We start from the raw sequence: 20356 nt of genomic DNA, 5'->3' as shown, positions 1-20356 counted from the left end.
GAATTGAGCTGAATGTCTTCAACATGAGGTCTGCCTCCCGTCAGCAATTTTTACAAAGAGTAAGGCACACACAAATTGTCTTGAGAGAAAGCTTCCAGATTCTAAGAGAAAACAACCTTCTCCACAACGCTACAGTCAAACGTCTGGTAGAAGCCCCAAATTAAAGACGAAAGTAAAGATTGTGGACTGTCAGAGTGGCACATTCAAATATTTAAGCAACCTCCTCTCGGCAGTTTCATTTGGCTAAATTGCTCTAGACGGATGTACTGTATGTTCTCAAGCCGTTTGTCTCTCGGATCCTTTTAAGTCCATGGAGTAATTGCGAGCACGCCGGAAGGAAATCCCTGTTATTCTAAGCAGATACGATCACGGATGTTGCATCTTTCCTTTTGATCTCAAAAAACCTGAGAAGGAAAAGCGTTTCAGTAACGCTGACCGAGACAAAGCCTTACAGTGTGAGTGGGAGGTACCAGTGTGTAGGTCAACCGTAGGCCCTCAGGGTAACCTACGCAAACTTTTTACCTGCCGTGAAAACGTGATACGGAGAGAAAGTACATTAAACGCGTCGTTTTAGATCTCTTTTATTAGCAAACATAGAAAATAAAACGCTGACAGAAACATCAAAGCTTGAATAGACTGGAAACAGGAAGAGATTAAGTATTAAAGACAGGAAGTAGTATGGAGAAGCTGGAACATCTAAACTCTAGATGATGCTTTCCTCTGCTGAAGAGGGGACTGCACGTTCCACCGCCTCGGCCCCGGGGCCCTGAAAGACAACCAGTCAGGATTCACACTGCAGCATGAAGTTTAAAAACGGTGCTTCTTTCACCTTTAATAAATGAAATAAAACCTGATGCACATTAACGTCGCTTTACAGACTGAATGAAGAGAGATGACAACAGTATACTTGTGTCTGAGAAAACCACCTCCATCATCAACATATTAAAAAAAAAAAAAGGATTTGAAAAACAGCGTACATAAAAAAAAAAAAAAAAAGAAAAAATAAGTATTTGCGTTATAGTATATTGGTCTAAAAGTGAGTGTTGTGTGCCTTCGTGCTCCTCTGGGTACAGTTTCAGTGTCAGCTTCAGTGTTTAACTTGTTCAACTTTTACGTTGTTCAAACTCGTTTTTTTCCACAATACGATTATATTACCAACTAGGACTGTGGCGATACACAAATCTCACAATACTATACGATGTGTGATTTTCTGCTCACAAAATGATATCTATCACGATATTCAGCAAACGATACGATATATTCTTAAGATTTTAGAGGGACAGGGTGATTTTGGTGACATTTTGTAACTGTTCCATTGAATTAATTGAACTGCTGGTGTAATAAATGTTTTTGTTATACATTTGCTTTGTTTAAATGCTAATTGTGTGGCTTTATGTATTTGGTTATGCAGAAAAGGAACCTTTTTTGTCTTATGCACTTATATTAGATAATGTCATTTATCTATTTCATTTCATTGTTTAATTAATGGTAACAGATTAATGTACATGTGTAACTGGGTAAAAAAAAAAGTAATGTGCGACAGCTGTCATTTAATTCATGTGGATTTGTGGATAAAACTCAAAGTAGGATTTAATGTATCGATACTCGCGGATGAAAAATCGATACTTTCTGGGGGAAATATTGATAAATATTGTAGAATCGCTAAAATTACACAGCCCTTTTATTTTCCCTTTTACTTTGTATTTATTCAAATTTTTGTGTTTTAATGACTGTTTGATCTGAAACATTTAAATACGAGGAAAAAGGCATAAACGGAAGAAATCTGAGGGGGGGCAAATGCTTTTGTACGACCTACCTGAGAGAAACCCTGGGAAAATCTCTGTGTACGGGGTTTAGAGGGTAAAGTTAAGACTTACGTCTGTTCATTTGGTCTCACATGCAGAATGCTGGACTCTTCACTAGGACCTGGAAGGACAGAACAAACAGCTTACTACCACAAACTGGGACGTGTGGAACCCTGGAGGGGACAGAGTGCCCTTCTCTTCCATTTGACAACTAAAACACAGAAACAGTCTTTAGAGAGGCACGTTTAAAAAAACAAAACAAAAGAAAAAACCACGGGGAAAATCTTACTTGTTCCTTGGTCGCTGAAGATTGCGCTGAGTCCTTCGTTAAAAGTGAGGCTGGGGTTGGAACCTGCGGAAGACACAAATATTCAGCTCCCATGTTTCCGAAAAGAACAGTAGTAAAGGTCGAGCCTTCAATGTAAAGGTTGAACATTTGAACCAACGCACAAACGACGGAGGTATGTAGGAGGAAGGACTCTTACCTTTAGGGGTGCTGAAGGCTCTGTCGCTGACCCCTCCTTTAACTATCGCTGTAAGAAAACATCAAGAAAAAAAAAAGTGATGTTTCCCCGATTGTAGAAAGAAGCCGATGTGATCGTGAAGGATGGGTTCCGCGGTTCTCACCTGTTCTTCCCAGAGTCAGAGACTTGGACTGACTCTGCTCCTCCTGCCTGGATGGGCCTGCTCGCCTGATGGAGAACGACAAACACGGTCGCATACATTTCCCTTGATATTTCCTGCCTGTGCGCGGACCTACAGGTGGATTCTGTTGGCCGTGTATCTGTGCTGCCTCAGGGTGAGATCTAGAATAGTAGAAGCTACCTGTCAGTCAGGCCCAGTCTGGACAAGGCGGAGATTGGACGAGTCGGCTGTGGTGTGGCGAAGTTAAAGGGCAGGAGGACTCTCTTGGCGGGAGACCTTGGATCCGAACTCTGAGGAGAGAGGCAAGAGCGATGACGGCTTCAGCGGCAGTCAGAAACTCACAACTTTTTGGAGCATGGTAGATGTTCTACGGCGATCGTCTGGATGTTACACCAGAATAAATTAAAAGAGTTTGCTGTGACGTTCGCTCTCTGCTCGATAACCTTCGCGGTGGGTGTCTGGGCGCCGGGCGTCACGCTGCAGTTTTCCATCTGCTCCTGCACCTCCCTTTCCTTTTCGGCCATCTTCAGAGCAAACTCCACTTCAGCTGCCAGCTGCTCGTCTCCGGCGAAAAATTCCTTCACCTCGTTACGGTAGTCCTGCATCGTCACCTGATGGAGAACGTGGAACGCAACTGATGAATAAAACTGCACTTAAATGTTATCCTTATGAATCTTAGTTGGAAATTCTTCTTTGGAAGAGTGACGACAAAAAATTACACGAGTACAAAACATGTACCTTAAGGTAGCCCATGAGGTCTTTGAGGACAGGGGATTGTTTCTGCTCCAGAAGGTTCTTTAAGCTGATGATTAGAGGAACTGTGTTTTCGATGAAGGCCTTCTTCTGGACCTGGGGACAAGAGCAGCGGAGCGACGCTTTCAGTCTCTGCACAGCTGGAATGTATGTAGCAGCAGAAAGTCGCAAAGTTCTCATGGGAAGGGTTCCGACCTGCGACACCACCTTCTTCTGCACCACCTGCAGGACGGCCTTAGTCATGGCGGCCACGTTCTCATCCTCCGGCTCCTCACTCCCAGCACCCCCTGCTGGTGCTGAAAATGCCTGCAGCTTCAATTCTTTGAGACTCAACACGTTGAAGGTCTCTGACAAAATCTCGGCACCGTCTGCATCCAGGGGCAGCTCCTCGTCCGCAAAGCATGCTGGGATAGAAACAAAAAAAGGAAAGCCATTTACAAAGAGGTCCAAGTCTCTCGCCTGATCCAAATTCCAGGCTATAATTTGTGAGGTCGGTGAGCAGCCGTGTGGCTACCTAAGATGGTCTGGCTGATCTTGTTGGCGGTGTTAAAGCGCTGGGCGTCTGTGAAGTGTTCCAACAGGAAGCGGTAGATGCGAAAGCGCTTCTCGCGGTGCTGAGCGCCCTTCAGGGAGAACAAGACCTTTTCTCTTCACAAAAGAAACGCAAAGAAAAACGCGTCAAATAAAGACGGGCTTTCACTGTGTGAGCAGAGAGAAAGCAGGTCAGCGATGATTATTATAGGAGAAGTCTGCTGGTGACCAGAAGGTTTTCAGACTGAAACCAATTTACACCAAACCTAGTAGGAGACAAACATGTTGGATGACCGACGATGCCATGTGGTCAACAGTTACTTATTTTTGGAAAGCTGCGTCCCAGAGCCTCTCGACCTAATCAACATGATCTTGTGTCAGTTGACAGATAAGTTGGTGCCACCAGGAACATTAATCAGAATTAACTTTCATACACACGACATTCACTGAAACACCGTTCCATTTCAACTGCACTAAAAAAATATTGGACGAGTTCATATAAAAAGGTTCTCGCCAGTTTGTATGAAAGGGCTTCAATATGAAAGCTATTAATTAGCTTAAATGAAAGGTTCTGAATTGTTTATATGAAAGCTTCTCACCAGTTTGTATGGAAGGTTCTCACTAGTTTACAAGCCTCGCCAGTCAAATCTGCTTTATTGCACATTCAGACAACAACATTATGCCACATCTGGTTAAAACAAGATTCATTTGTGTTAATAAGTGACTAAATTGACGACATTTTGACTAAATTTACTCTAGATGTAGAAGACTAAAAATTTACTGTAGTCAACTAAGACTAGCCTAAAGCAATTCTGATGAATAAATTAAGACTAAAATTAAATTACAGTCAAGTCAGAAGACTAAGACTAACTCTAACTAAATGTTTGCTCTCAAAATTAACATGGGTCCCATCAGATCATTTTCTGAAGCAAACTTTAATCCCCAATGGGCCAAGAGAAGTGGCTTTGATGGACATCGCTGCTCTTTGTGGATGTTGCTTGAGCGACGGTTTTACAGACGTACCAGGAACAATACAAAAGTTACAACTGTTGATTTTTGTATGTAAAACAAAAAACTCCCAAGTAACTGCATTGAAAATATGAACGCATTAAAATTAATTTAATTAATTATTCAAAATTAACAAGTTTAAGTCCTGGCCCTACTTAAAATGTCAGTTGCAAAGTCAAGTAAAACCCTTATTTTCCATCTCTAACACACACAGTGTGACATCACCTCTGCTACAACAATAAATTAATGACAAACCACAACCAAAAGTCAAGGGCAAAACAAAAAACAATTGTTGTCAGTGCTGTCCCCACGCATTCTTATAGTTTGTAGAGGAAAAAAAAATGAGCCAAAATTGGTATTTTTAAACTTTACCAAAAGTAGAAATTGGCTGCAGATTTGTGATCGGTGCATCTTTAATCAGGTACCTTTCACTCTGAGGGAACTTGTTGTACAACGTGTGTTTGTTGTACGAGTTGAAGTGGAAGATGCACTCGATGAAGTGCTGGCTGAACATCTCAGGGTTCTTCTTGAGCAGCCGATGAAGCAGGCAGTATTCACACAGACTGCAACAGGAAAGGAGCAGGCATGACGTCGGCTGCGTTCATTACATACAACAGTCCTTTGCTTTGTTGTCAAAGACAGACTCTGGAGGACTTCCTGTTGTAATTTACCTGGCAATGGCAGGAACTGGATCAACCAGGGCTACCATAAAGCGAAAGAAGAAAGAGCCTTTCCATTTCACAAACTCCTCCTGGGAACAGAGAGTCAGGACGGAGGGTCAGACCCACAGCTGGAAGGTCGTGGCGGCAGTAGTCACTCATACGTACCTGGAGCAGGTTGGTCAGCATGATGAGAGTCTGCTCCCTGATGACGGCTTCATCGTCTCGCAGGCAGGCCGAGATGTTGGGGATGTAGTGATCCACGATGTTGGTGTAGCGAACACACAGGTCGCACATTATCACCACAATGTTGTTGCGCACCGCGACCTCTGTGCCGACCTCCAGCTCTCTGGCAAACACCGGCAGGTATTTCTGGACCAGTTCTTCGTGCTGCAGACACAGCTTCCCTGATGCCACAGAGAGCGGATGGAGTGATTAAAACGTGTGTGTATGTGTGTGTGTGTGTGTGTGTGTGTGTGAGATCGAGCAACGGGAGAGCTCACCTAATGTGATCACGCCATGGGCTTTGATCCTGGTGGGCAGAGAGTTTTCTCTGAACTGAGACAAAGGCAGTGATGCTGGCAGCTCCTCCTGACGGGCTGTTGGTCACCAGCAGCAGAAAACAGAATGGGTCAGTCAGGAACAAATGTTTTTCTTACAACACTGTTCTTAGACCATTAAAAAAAAGGCAAAAACAAACAAAAATAAGAGATTTTGATTGGATATCTGCAAAGAAGTCAGCAAAATAAATATTGGTTATATTTAGGGGTGCACCGATTGCAGTTTTCTGGCCGATCGCCGATATTTTAAAAAGCTTAACCTGCCGATTCTGATTTTGGCCGATATCAATCTTTTTGGTCTGACATCTTGCTCAATATAGCAAGAAAGTTGTTGAGTTGGCAACAGTGGGGTCACTATTGTTAATTATAAATGTGCAGACAGAACTTAGTGAGCCGGTCTGTCAGTCAAACCTTCCTCATTGGAGAGCAAAAGAGGACAGAGGTTGATTCTTAGACCTTTGACAAGCTAGATAAGATCGGTGGATGAGATCGGCTTCACGTAAAAATCGGCCGATCACCGATCTCCCAAAATTAAGGAAATCTGCAATCAGTCGCCTCTCTTTTAAGGAATGTAGGCCAAATTGGCTCATGGAGTCAACAGGTCAACAGTGATCCGCTGACGTCTAAGTGAGGTACAGAACGCTTTCGAACCCGCCAGCTTCTCGGAATGTGAGGTGAGGACAGACTCCACCAGCAGCACCGTCCTCTTGCCAACCTTCGCTGGACAGTGAAGCGAGGCCACGCCCAGAGTGTGGAGGTGCTTTATCTGGAACACAGAACATCTGCAATCAGAGGAGCCACTTCCCAACGAGGCACACAGACCACTGAGGAACAGCTGCTCTTTCTTCTAAAGAGTGAAACCCTTTGCTATTAATTACTATTAAGAAATGTCCTTAAATAATTTGTGCTACAGGTCCATGGGAGCTGAAATCTTTTCATTTATTTCGGCACTCTTCAAAACAGAGATTTCTGTCACAATTACAGTAGTGATCATTTTCTCCTGAACGGCACGATCATGTAGATAACTTCTAATGTCATAATATGGATTTTACTATAAACAACGATGAAATGTGTATTCTCGCCGACTGCAACAGCTTCGGGTACCGACAGATAATTGTTAACTTCCACTGTGAGGGTGGCGGTGAGGTTTGAAGGAGCCTCACCATCAGATCCTCGTTGAGGTTCTGGGTTCCGTTCGCACTGAGGATGATGCTGGCTAAATACGTCTCACAGATCGACACCAGCTCGCCACAGTGTTGGTTCAGGAAAGCCTGATGAAAGAGAAAAAAATCAACCGCATTCTTCATTTTTCCCGAATTGATGAGCATGTTTAAGCTAAGAGTAAAACAAGCCAGTTTCTAATCACGTCATTCTGAAGCTCTGTAGTGATTTACAAAGACAGAAATTAGAGTCCAAATATTTCTATACGAACGAGCAGAGTTAATGTTTCCCATTTTCCAACCTGTGTGTGTTTGAAGTCTTCACTGCAGCCAACTTGGTAAAGCGTCTGCATGGCTGCACTGATCACCTCCAGAGACAGACTGAAAGTCTTGAGCCACGACATCAGATCAGCTAGTTAAGAGAGGACAAATTGAGGGAGAGACATTAGGACGGCTGATGAGTCCTCCAGGACAGATTCGCGTCCAGCTCCTCACCAGCTATCCTGCCCCTGGTGTCCTCGTTTAAATGAGCAGCAATGTCTCCGACAACAGAAAGGATGTGACAGCAGTTAGTCACATCCACATCATGTGATCTACGGAAACAGAAGAAAGTCAACATTAAAATGTAGAATGCAGGGTTTCCGCCCAGTGTACTATAAGCCTGGTGGGCCACCAGGCTTTACTTGTGCCCCCTCCAGGCTAAGCACTGCTTATTTATTTTCAGTCTTTTTAAAATGTTTGCATTTTTTAAAGACTTTACAGTTGGTGTTCAGGTATTATTCTTCCAAACCTACCTATAACACATAATTATCAAGTGATATTTCCAAATTTCCTGTCGACTTTACACATTCTTTAACTCAAAAACACAACGGGCTGCTGGATGAATGACTGCCCTAGCACCACCAGGCTTAGCCAGTTTTCTGGGGGAAACCAGAAAACTGTTTTACTCTTAGCTTAAACATGCTCATCAATTCAGGAAAAATGAAGAATGCGGTTGATTTTTTTCTCTTTCATCAGGCTTTCCTGAACCAACACTGTGGCGAGCTGGTGTCGATCTGTGAGACGTATTTAGCCAGCATCATCCTCAGTGCCTTGTGAAACCTTGTGGATGTACAGGGATTTCACGTTCACACTGTGAATAAAAGCTGATGTTCTCACCTGACCATGCTGTCCCAGGCCTCCAGGATCTTGCCGTGTTGCACTGTGGACACTGAGGAGACGACCTTGGAGAGCAGCAGCCAGGCCCCGGCAGCGTGCTCCGTTTCCGTGTGGGAGATCAGGTTAGAGATGAATATTGGGGTGAACTTGTTCTGTTTGGACCAGATGGTGAAGGCCCTGTTGAAGTACCGGCTGTAAAGGAAAACCAAACATCTTTATCTCATTATTGTAAATGATCTACTCTTCTACTTCTGGGCATTAAAAACACAAACAACTACACATGTGATGCTACTTTATATTGTGGAACTAAAAACCAACTGGACTGATCGGCCCAGAGGCCACAGGTCATTCCTCCTCTGCCATGCTTTGCGGTGATGAGGTGCTTGAGCTGATCTGCTGCCTCTGATTTATCCCAAATGTGCTTCTGGGTCCTAGAACCCCAATTCAATCTGTCCTAAAAACCACCCACAGAACTCTGAATGCCTCGGTTCTGCTTAGGGATGGCCGATACATCGACACAAACAATGGTATCGGTCCAGTTGGCAGATATAAGCTGATATTTATTTCCATCTTGCTGCCATTTGTTTCTGGAGGGGTAGTAGAGGAGGTCGGTCATATGGTATTTGTTTGGTCATGTGAAAGCAGTGGTTCCTAACGGGGAGTGAAATATATCTATAGTACAGTCACTCCAGGAATTTGCGATTGCAGCTGTTAATGCAAAATCAGTCGTCATTCGCAGATTTTGCGTGAAATTGCAATTTTGACCAGTCGTCCAATATCAAGTCCAGAGGACAGCAAAGTGCTTCACACTACATTCAAACATTCACATGTTCCGCATTTCTCCCAGTGTTGTTTTAAGCCTGGCGGACCGCCAGCTTTTATAGAGGTGGCCCATGTTTGCTAGCCGTCGATGAGTCAAATGTGTGGAAAACATTAATAAGCCATATGTTGTTTATCTGAGGCCTGTTGGGAAGCAGTTCATCTTGAACAATTTTAGGAATCAGATTCATCCAAACTCTGAATGCATCAAACTTTTGTCTGATATCATAAAAATCTATCAAATTCAAATTTCTATCCAACATGGCAGACTGCTCGGCCGACTGACAATGAGTTTAATTTGCTCATCTCTGCAGGAGTTCAGAAAAGAGACAACAAGGTTTGTGAGGGACAAACAGAGAACCGTCCTGACCTGAGGTTCCGGCACTCATTACACAGCAGGTCAAGCAGGTCCCAGGTCAGCCTCTCGCTGTGGTCCAGGTGGCACCTCTCAGAGTAGGGCTTCACCTGACTGAGCAGAACCTGGTCCAGAACCTCCAACGCCTTATCCTGCACAGAGTTCTCAGAGTCCACCACAGCTGGGATCACACACAGCAGCCACGCCTTCTGGACTTCCACGCACCCTGGTTTGGCCTGGTGGGGACATCAAGCAGTCGTTTCATGACTCCTAATCGTCACATTTTTAGCTGACCTCTGACGAGAAAGACAGCGAAGGATCCAGTCTCACGGTGAGCAGTTCTCCCAGGCACTGTAAGGCCTTCTTCTTCACAGACACAGCCGGGTCTCTGCTGCGCTCCGCCAGAGTTTCTAGGTTCTCCCGGGTTGTGGGAATCACGCCGTGTTTCAGGAGACCCACCAAAGCCTGAACAACGGACGTCGGAACAGATGGACGAAGCAGAACGAGGTGAAACACATACAGCCGGAAAACGTGAAGCCGAGCGACGACGGTTTGATCGGAGCACCTGCACAGCCGCTTTCCTCACGTTGGTTTTAGAGTCTCGGACGCGGCGCAGGAGAAGGGCCAGGTTCTCTTTAGCTGGAGCGAAAATACAACATGACATTTGACATTCAATTTGTCGGCGTGTAAATACGCTGACTAAACCGGGACATACGTATGAGACAAAAAAAGCTCACCATCGCAGCTGGAGCCATCAGCACTGCTGAGCTCCACCGTCCTGAAGGGAAGAGTTTGGTAGGTTTTCTGGGAGCTAGAAGATCCTACAACACAGAGGCATCTATCAACACGCAGTACTTTGGTCCACTTAAAAAAAAACAACTAGTGGATCCATATGCTCTGTATCTGCTGAAAAATGTCAACAATCACCCAGGCCAACTTCCTCACATCCATCTTTCTAAAACCACTTATTTACATATAAAAACACCATAAAAACAAAAAAGACAACATTAACATTCCTCTTGAATATTTTAGAGTTTAAAAGCCAGACAGTTCAGTTCAGCTTAGGTCTTAAAATAAACCCAAGAGTCGGATTTAAAAAAAAAGATTTCTACAGCTCTGGCTGTTACCGTTTTCGAGTTTACAGCAATTCCACTTGCTGTAAACTCGGTTGCAAACTAGGTTGTTCCTTAAGCGGAAGATGATTGATGCACACACGGATACATGGATTCCTATTGAACTGCAGCTGTTTTCACAACATTCTAAGACCTAATCGATATAAACGCAACCTTGTTTATATTGACCGTTTAAGCAATTCAGTTTTAGAAATCCTTAACATTTTATCATGAGTTTGCATTAGTTTGGAGTTTAATGCTTCCCCATAAATCGACCACAAGTCGTCTGCTGTGGAACTTTTAAGCAATAAACACACGTACGAAATTGTTGTCTGATCTGTGCAGTGATGCGTCTTCACAAATACACACTTGCAGCTAACGCCCTTGTTAACAGTGAGCATGTTTTCGTGCTGTGAGTTATCTGTCCAGCACACCAACAAGCTCTCAGCCAGGGACCGTCAGGCTGTACCTGTGGTGAGCTCCTCTTCCAGCACCGTCTGTGTCCCAGCTAAAACAGAAAATGTGGATATATTAATGTTGGTGTTTGTTGTAGAAATGTTTTTTTTTTTTTTTGTCCACATGGCCCAGCCCTAGAGTCTAGGTGTTTTCTCACTGGCAGAGAAGAGCGTGTGGACGGCCCGGGTGACGTTGAGCGACGGCAGCTCCAGACACTGAGCCAGGCAGGAAAGGGCGTGGCCCTGGACGGTGGGGGACTCATCCATTCGTCGAGCGAACAACAGGTCCTGGATCAGGAACTTGTGTGGCAGGAACCTGGCGAGTTCCGGATCCTGACATTCCTCCAAGCTTCTCTCCGGCTGAGTCAGCAAAACCATAACCACGTCCACAGAGAACAGGCGGTGCACCATCTGCAGAAAAAGCAGCACCTTGCGCAGTCAGACTGGAAAGACATCCAGTTTTAGCAACACCATTAACAAGAAAACTAGCCTTCGGTTCTTTCCTTCAGTACGACAGAAGACTAAAACATTTTAACATCTTGGATAGTTTTGGGTTGAGGTTTTCCCCCAAGCCAGCAGGCTCAGCTGCCTGATCTAAGTTTTCGCCTGACAATGGCAATTCCTTATTTTGGGGTGCTGCCATACAATGTTTGACCATATAACTCACTTCAACCTGGAACCAGGAAGAAGCTGAGCAGAAATCCTACGACTAAATATCTAAGCACAGTCTGTAGCAACCGTCTCTGGACGAGACACGGTAGTGAGGTTTTAACATTACTTTAAGGAAAACTTCAAATATCACAATTATGCAACATAAACGTTCTTTATTCTCCATCTTAATGTGGCTTTTTTGTCTTATGTAAAGCACAGAAACAATGGCATTGTCACACTATGAGAAATTGAGATGTCAATAACAATGTTTTTTTTGTTGATTCATTGTCTAATTCTTCAATTAATCAGTTATTCTAAACAATTATCCTACTTTTTTTTTATTTTTACATAAACATTTTCTTTTTATGTGTCCAACAAAATAAAATGTAAGCACTTCACAGTATGAAGTGTCACCTACAGCCTGCTTGATGTCAAACATGCAGAAAAAAAAATAGGATAACATAACAGACAGACAATGAACTGCTTTTAAAGGCGAAGAAATTCCTGTAGATTCGTCACGCTCATCAGTCGCTGCAGCTTCTCCTCTGTTTCAAAACAAGTGTCCTGTTTGTCATCTTTTAAATCCAAGTACTTCCATATTTCAGACAAATTGAGCCATTGACAACTTTTCTTTTACTGTGGTTCATTCAGAGTCTCCGTTCACCATATTTGTTTGGAAATCGCAACGAAGACAGAAGCAGCCAATCGCACGTTTCGGATCATCCTTCTTTGCTGTGACCTACACAGCAAAGATCACAGCAAGGTGAGCCAAGGCGTTTTTCATGCCTTGGCTCACCTTGAATGTCCCGAGTCCGACATAATATAAGGTTTATATGGAGCCACTAACATTACACCATACCGCGAGAACAGCTAAGTACTTTTTTTTTTCACACTTTTACAAACTTGCTCAAGTCTACGCCTCATGATGAGGCACAAAAAAAAAGAAAAAAGTCTTGTGTTACCTTTGAATGACCAGAGAAGATGAAAAGCCACTTTATGAAGCCGGCGTAGTCCATACCGGCCATCTGAGATGTTAGCATACCCACAGCCTGGGCTCCATGGTTACGATACTCGCTTTTCTCCACCATCTACACAGCAGCACAACACAACCGTGACTGAGCAATCGGGCAGCGCGGAAAATATTTGCTGTCACCGCTAGACCTCCCATCACCACGGAAGCGAGGGACGACTAATTATTAGCCAATGAAAGGCGAGAATTGGATTCACCTGGAAGCAGATGTGCTGCAGGAGGATTTGAAGGAAAGGTAAAGCCAGCTCTTTCAGCTCGTCCACCAGATGACTGGAGTCACAAAAACAGAACAAGCATGAACAACGTAGCATGTTGAAAGACCTGGAAGCTCTATAGAGACACCAGCTCCACAATGTGTTGATGGTGTGATCTACCCCTGCGCTTCACCGCCTTGCTAAAATAATGACCCAAGTCATTTTCTGCTGAAAGTGATTTTAGCAACAAAAAAAAAAAACACTCAATGTCACCATAAAATTTGACATTAATCTCACTAAGTTCAGTCATGTTTACCACTGACAAAAACTTAACCTTAAGCATAACTGCTTACCAAACAAAGTGGACGGCCAGGTCCCGGGTGGTGAGGACGGCCTGGTTCGGTACAAGGAGGGACGGCTTCCCGCTGTGGCCTTTACTCATCATCAGGATGACGTAGAGCAGCCGATGGAAAACCCTCCGCAGGGACTGAAGGATGCAGAGTTGACAATCACCACATGTATGGGGAATCAGCCATGCTTGGCAGCAGAGGAAGTGAACCAAACCGTTTAGTCCACCTTGGTGACAATTCCAAATAGGGAACTAAACTGAACACGCCGCCTTTTCTCCCTTAGCAGAGGACGGTCGTTTACAGCACAGGTCATTTCCGGTAAGCTTCTTCTAAGCGTCAAATTGCTGCATTAAATACGTCACGAGCAAATGTTAGCAAAGGAGTAAAATTCAAAACCTCAACAGAGTCCACGCCTCCAGGAAGCAATCGTTTCTCAACAGCCAAAAGTCCAGTTCTGGTTTTTAAACCAAGCTAGACTGAAACCTGGACACTCCCACAAAAACACTGTGGCTTTGTCATGTCAAGGGATGAAAACGAGTCTGTCTAGTGGAAAGCAAACTGTCCAGTCCAATTCTTAAAAACCCCCCACTGGTGATCAAAACCTATAATGCAGAGAAAAGGTTTACAGTATTTGCATATTTGGTTTTGTTGGATCAGAACCAGGTGGTTTCCGTTTTAAAGCTCTATTATTTACACCCCGGTTCTGATCCAGTTGCGTGTAGCATGTGTGTATCGGTGAAATAACTTGGATCCTACCTCTTTCTGCTCTCCGTGTCTCGGTGAGCAGAGCAGCTTCAGGCCATGGAAGGCCATCTCCGGGACACTCTGGAGCTCACAGAGATCCCTGTGAAGAAATGATAACCAGTTCCGCTTTCATCTCCAGGACGGATGGACCTTTCTGCAAAGTGGCAGCGGCAGAAAGAAAACTCACCGTGGAACAGCAAAGGTTAGCTCCCTCAACACAGGTTCCAAGTAAAGCAGCTTGCTGAAGACCTGTGGAGAAGAGAAGAACGTTCTACCTGCTCACAGGCTGACAGGGTGCAGCGTGGCACAGAGCGTTGCTGTGTGTGTGTGTGTGTGTGTGTGTGTGTGTGTGTGTGGGGAGGGGGGGGTGCTTACCTGCGTGCAGTTGCTGGCACTCTGTGGTCTGTCTTTAAGTGAGAACGTTTGCAGGAGACGGAGGAGACTTTGAACCAAGACAGCAATAGCGTCTCTGATCTTCGTCAGCTCCAGCCCAGAAAAATGCAGCTCATCTTCCTCTTCCTCCTCCTCCATTTCCATCTGAAAGCAGAAAAGAAAAAAGAATGCAATGTGGTGCCTTGTATCTCTGGGAGTCTGCACAATTAAATCTGATTGTGATAAAACCTGAAAGCTTGAGAGAAGGACAGTAAAGCATGTCTTTGTAAAACTGTCTCCCAAGAGTTTAGCAGATGCTCCATTGAACCTGTGTGTGTTTGGAGCGGCATGCTACAACAGTTCAGCGGACTGAGCAGATCTAGGTGATCTGTTGGGCTGCGACTGATTTATGGTTTGGTGCTGCACCTCTGGAGCATCTCTCCGCTGTGGTTTGGAGCGTTTGCTGTCAGCCTGGGAACTTTTCAGGCCGTCCTTCTTGCGCTTCCTCCCAGAGTCCTGGGGCCAGCAGTGGAAGGTCAGGTCAAGACACGTGTCCAGCAAAACCTCGTGGAAAACCTTGTTGGCAATGCTTCCTGGAAGAGAGATATTTATAAAGTAAAGAAAATGTTGATTCCACCTCAGAGTAGGGCTAGAGGTCAGTGTGCCTCAGCCCCTAAACATGGCAGAAGAGAGCAGCAACCATAGTCAAATATTTACCAGGGGCCAGAATAGGCGACATCAACTCCTACCTGAAACTGCTGGCTAAGCATAAGTGTAAATACATTAAAGATTGTTATTCACGCTGGCAGTAATGACACCTGGTTATGCCAATCAGAGGTCATTAAAGTTAGTGTTGCTTCTGTGTGGAACCTTGACAAAACGAAGTCGGACTCAGTAGTTTTCTCTGGTTCCCCAGAATAATCGGACCAGTAGCAACATGTTTAACTGCAGAGTCGCAGTCCGACCTGCATCTCTGCAGCTTCCGCAGCGTTACCAACCCATTACCCCGTTAAGACAGTTTCTTGCCCACGGCCAATATCTAATGGATTAATGATTAACCCAGAGTTTCCTCCAGTGTATTATAAGCCTGGCGGGCCACCAGGCTTTACTTATGCCCCCACCAAGCTAAGCTTTGCTTATTTATTTAAGTTTTTTAAAAATGTTTACATTTTTAAGACTTTATGGTTGGTGTTCAGGTATTCATCTTCCAATAATACATAATTATCAGGTAATATTTTAAAATTTTCTGTCAACTTTAAACATTTTTAAGTCAAAAACTCAACAGGCCACTGGATGAATGACTGTCCTAGAGCCCAACCACCGGGCTTAGCAAGTTTTCTGGGCGAAACCTTGATTAACCTTCAAAAAAAAAAAAAAAAGCAAACCATAAAAATGTTATAAAGATAAATACAACTAAATGAAGAGGAAAATAAAACAATCAAATGTGGTTTACTGAAGCTCAGATCTGTCTTTTTCAAAGACTTTCCAAATTAATGGCTTCATTTTAATTCAATTCAGTTTATTTATGTGGCGGGGCATATGTGATTTTTTTTCGTAGCAACATGTCAAGCAGAATTAATTTTTAGTCCACCACTGCAACCCAAGCTCTGTTGTGATGGTGGACCAATAGGTAAATCATTGTTTCCATAGTGATGGGATAATAAGTATCTCAATTCTGCATCTTCAGTTCATTGGACATTTTAGGAGGAAAAACTGAAGACAGTCCCTCAGTGATCGATGTCTGGCTGACCAGTGTTGCCTCCCTGTGGTGAGTTCAGTCCCTAACAGAACCCAATAGAACCCACAGGACAGATTCACATCCAGTGTCACCATAAATTTGTCTATGGACTACAGTTTGTACAGATTTACTAAAACGGTAGCTACAAAAACATTTGATATTTATATCAAAACCATTCGTTCATCTTTCTGACTCCTTTGCAGCTAAAGAGTTGTTACATCAGACCAATTTCCTAAGAACAAATCATATAGCTTACACATTTTAAGATCAAAGACAACATAGACAAGTTGCAAATTAAAATTCTGGCATTTCAGAAACTCTAACAAATTGTTTCCAGATATGCTCACCTGGGATCCCCAGCAGCAGCAGGTAGACAGAAGCCGCATAGAGTCCGCAAACCCTCTGCTGAACATTGGCCCCTTTGGTCTTTGCTGCCAGGATGAAGGAGGACAGAACAGCCACCAGAGACTTCACAGACACCCTGTTTTCTCCAAGGATCACCCAGACACCCTGCAGCTTTAGAAACAAGCAGGGCTGGAGGATTAGCAGACTGATTTTTGCAGGACGCAAACACAAGCTCCAGAGCATTTCCCAGATATATATTACACTCAGCAATCAGAGCAAACTGTTAGGGAAGTGGTACGAGAGCTGACCTGTGACGGTCCGTCCCTGCCTGCAGGCTGCTGCTGATCTGCAGCATGTTCCAGCAGACAGTGGATTAGGCTCCTGAAAGACTTCTCTCCACTGGCGCACACTTCGTCCTCTATGATGTGGTCCAGCGGTTTCCTCTCCATGAACTCCAAGTCCCACACGGCGTCCACCCAGTCTGGAAATCACAATGCAAGTCAGACACTTGGCATCTATTAATTACTTTTAGAGAAACTAAGTTTGGGAACCGTCTCAAACTTTCCTGTAAAACTATAAACAGGCACCAGCCCCACTTCCGGGAGCCATCTTGAACCGGTCCGATGTTTAGAAAAATGTATACAAGAGGTGAGTCAATGTAGCAACCAAGAAGGCAAGTCGGTTTGAGGTTTCCCCCAGAAAACCTGATAAGCCCGGTGGTTTGGTGCTAGGCCAGTCATTCATGCAGCGGCCCGTCATGTTTTTCAGTTAAAATTTTTTTAAAGTTGACAGGAAATTTGAAAATATCACTTGATAATTATGTGTTATTGAAAGATTAATAACTGAACACCAACTATAAAGTCTGAAAAAATGCTAACATTTAAAAAAAGACTTAAATAAATAAGTAATGCATAGCGTGGTGGGGCACAAGTAAAGCCTGGTGGCCCACCAGGCCCATCATACAGTGGAGGAAACACTTCAGTTGCAAGAAATATCCGTTTGCCAATTATTTAGATTGCCAATAAAATGATAACTATTTAACATGGTTATTAATTGCATTCTGAGCCACATTCTGTTTATTGTCCTGAAAAGGTTGGACCCTACAGAAGATGAATGTGATCAGAATTTTAAAAATAGCAACATTGAAAATTCTACTCAGTAATAAGAAATAATAAGGATCATCCTCTGCTGATGCACTTGTTTTCTAAACAGGGAATAAATGCTACATTCTAAGATGAGACTTTTTTTTGCTCCATCACATTTATTGTAAATGACAGGAGAAAATAATAAGACAAAACCAAGAGAACATTCGTGGACTAAGTAACAGTGGAGGTGAAAATTTGATTCAAATGGACTACAGCAACATTATGATGATACTCGTTTATTACTTTTCACAAAACAGAAGAGGAAGATACTTAGGTAATTGTTCGTTCGAGGATAACTTTTTGTTAAGTGTGTATGTATATTCACAAATAAGTTCGACATTTATTTAAAAGTTTGAAACTATAGTCTGTTTACCGGAAGACCTGACAATGGCTGAGCGGATTGGAACGTTTTAAACCAGTGGTCCCCAAACTACGGCCCGCGGGCCAGATGCGGCCCGCCTCCACATTTGGTCCGGCCCCCTGAACAATACCAGAGTATTTTCATATATGTGCATTTTTATTTGATAAGTTGGACTTTTGCAATAAAATGTTCCTTAGTAATGAACTTTATTTATTATTAACTATTAGTTAGTAACTATTTTATACATGCATATAATTGACCCTAACCCTTTTTTTTTTATGTGGAGAACCCAGTGTCATTTTGTTATTTATTTCATGAATAGTGTTATTTCCTGACTTTTGTTCTCTGAAGAATCCAGAAAAGGTTATTTGATTGTGCTTTCTGAAAAACAATTAATTTTTATGTTTAGCACTCTTACAATCGTCACACTTTTTCTGTTACAAACTGACCCCGGCCCCCCATCAGAGAAGGGACAAGTTATGTGGCCCTCACAGGAGAAAGTTTGGGGACCCCTGTTTTAAACTGAATACATTTTCTTGTTTAGCACGTTTCCTTCATTTTATGGTAATAATTCGGCACTTATTGCGCTAAAGTCATTAATAAGCATTCTTTTATCGTCTTTAAAACTAGCTTTAATTTGGAGATTAGGAATATTGGACTATTTTCCATTATGTCTACATAAAATACATAAGTAGTCTTTTTACGTAGACTATTTACATTCTGTATTCCTACACATTTATGCATTTTTTTGTGCTTCATCGGTGTATATATTATATTATGTAAAATAAAACCGCCTCGCAGCCCCCTTAGAAACAGAAAATGCATTTGTTGGCTTTTTTTGCTTGTTTGTTTTTTAATAAATCTGATCTTGCCGAACCCCAGTGTCAGAATCGGACCGTTTTGCCAGCCTGACAGAACCGGGGAAACTGCGACAAGAGCCGCAGCCAAATGAACCGAATGAACCAAAAACCCATCATTTTCCTCAGCTTTCGCAATGAATACAACCAAATAATTTAGTGTTACCTTGTGGAACTTGGTTCAGGTTCAGAAATTGCAGCGTAGCGATCAAATCCATCTTGTTTATTTTAAAATCATCCCGCCCGGAAGCGCGAGCGCTGCGCTTCTTCCTTTATCCGGTTCATTCTTTCAAGTCCCATTAGCGCCACCTGTTGCTCAGGAGCGCCCCGCTTCAGACGAGCGGCTCAAACCTTTTTCAGAAAGGCTGGGCCGCCTCTGCATGGCAAAGTTTTCCCAAGTACTGTGCCACATTTTTGATACACATTTTAAAAACTTGTTTCTAACAAACTCAACTTTAAAATCAATAGAAATAGTGACAGAAATCCACGAAATCGGCTGAAATCAAGTATTCCTGCTGCTCTGTGCAAATTCAGCTCAGCTTCTTTAATATTGACTGATGGAGGGGAAAAAGGGTTTCTCATTATCAAAGTATTGCACGTATGATTAAGCAAAGAGACCTTTACTAAAAAAGTCTTATTGTTGAAAAACTACTGACAATGGATATTGCAGTTTTAAACTTCTATGTTGCAGGTACCACACCGCTGGAGCCACTATCTGGAAGTGAAAGAGCCATTATCTTTCACCAAAAGAAAAAAAGCATTAAGAATTTTTTATATATATTAACAACTGAATTTGCTAAAACACTTAAAAAGCGAGAGAGAGAAAGAGAAAGAGGAGCACAACAATTACAAACATTCATTCTGTAAAAACAATTACACGACTACTTTGAAAAACAATCCTATGGTCTCTGTTTAAAAGCAGAAAATGAAATCAAGTTTCGAGATGTAGTGCAGAGGCAGAGTTGATGACCGTCGTAGTTACAATCAGAAAGACACTGAGTAATCACGTCAAACAAACTCAACAAAAGACAAACAACAAATCAGTGCAAGTACGTGAAGTCAGTTTGGTCCAGAGTTCGTTTGCATACACTCATCACTCTGTGCTTGTGAGAAAACCTCCATGCAAAGTTTGTCTGTCCACACCCACAAACATATTCAAATGACAATTTTTGACATCAGAACAGAACAGGTTGAGGACATTGGTTTATAGAGTGTAGGAAAACTGCATATTTCATCCTTATGGTTGCTGTTTCCATTGATTTATTCATTTACTTCAATTTCAATTTGGGATTGGAAGATATCAGGGGTTAGAGCAGCTCTGTGGGATTCTGCGACATCTCTTCAACGTTAACTTGACCAAGAGACAGAGGAAGGACACAGAATCATGATATCCATAACAGGGATCAAATGCAGTCATTTAACGACCATTATTTGGCACATCAGTTTCCCATTATATGTTTCTCTCATTCGTGAGTTGAGGTCCTCAGGCTGCTTTCTTAGGGAGCTGTTCCAGGGCCAGTTCCCCAGCAGCAGACTCAGAGCACAAAGA

At 43.1% G+C, this 20356-nt stretch overlaps 1 protein-coding gene across 2 annotated transcripts; it reads right to left on the bottom strand.

The window, feature by feature from the left end:
• Positions 1 to 565: 565 nt before the first annotated feature.
• Positions 566 to 19074, bottom strand: ncapd3 (non-SMC condensin II complex, subunit D3). 2 transcript variants are annotated; one of them, XM_028007791.1, is made up of 35 exons: positions 18974 to 19074; positions 16753 to 16925; positions 16447 to 16615; positions 14788 to 14954; positions 14365 to 14526; positions 14177 to 14238; positions 14002 to 14089; positions 13249 to 13382; positions 12899 to 12971; positions 12634 to 12759; positions 11179 to 11431; positions 11035 to 11073; positions 10191 to 10274; positions 10019 to 10092; positions 9784 to 9918; positions 9469 to 9689; positions 8280 to 8471; positions 7617 to 7714; positions 7424 to 7533; positions 7125 to 7232; positions 6613 to 6727; positions 5905 to 6000; positions 5570 to 5808; positions 5414 to 5493; positions 5168 to 5305; positions 3718 to 3851; positions 3399 to 3607; positions 3189 to 3299; positions 2894 to 3061; positions 2631 to 2740; positions 2433 to 2497; positions 2291 to 2338; positions 2095 to 2157; positions 1878 to 1926; positions 566 to 766 (listed from the first exon to the last, which is right to left on the bottom strand). In XM_028007791.1, the coding sequence occupies exons 1-35, from the start codon at positions 19023 to 19025 to the stop codon at positions 697 to 699; spliced, it is 4215 nt and encodes a 1404-aa protein (XP_027863592.1). In that variant the 5' UTR covers positions 19026 to 19074; the 3' UTR covers positions 566 to 696. The 2 variants fall into 2 exon arrangements, with proteins under 2 accessions (XP_027863592.1, XP_027863593.1); XM_028007792.1 differs by having other exon boundaries at positions 16447 to 16609.
• Between the last annotated feature and the right edge of the window lie 1282 nt (positions 19075 to 20356).

The sequence above is a fragment of the Xiphophorus couchianus genome, chromosome 22 (assembly GCF_001444195.1).
Source record: "Xiphophorus couchianus chromosome 22, X_couchianus-1.0, whole genome shotgun sequence".
Lineage (NCBI taxonomy): Eukaryota > Metazoa > Chordata > Actinopteri > Cyprinodontiformes > Poeciliidae > Xiphophorus > Xiphophorus couchianus.
Note: the sequence above shows the minus strand (reverse complement) of the source record. Positions and strands in the feature narration are given on the sequence as shown.

Bases quoted from the DNA above. Each gene is read 5' to 3' on its own strand.
- ncapd3 (XM_028007791.1), bottom strand. From the start codon at position 19,025: ATGGATTTGATCGCTACGCTGCAATTTCTGAACCTGAACCAAGTTCCA. The intron at 10,093-10,190 runs GTGAGCTTTTTT...TTTTCGCTCCAG, and splicing joins TGATGGCTCCAGCTGCGATG to CTAAAGAGAACCTGGCCCTT. The intron at 2,498-2,630 runs GTAGCTTCTACT...GTTCTCCATCAG, and splicing joins AGACTGGGCCTGACTGACAG to GCGAGCAGGCCCATCCAGGC.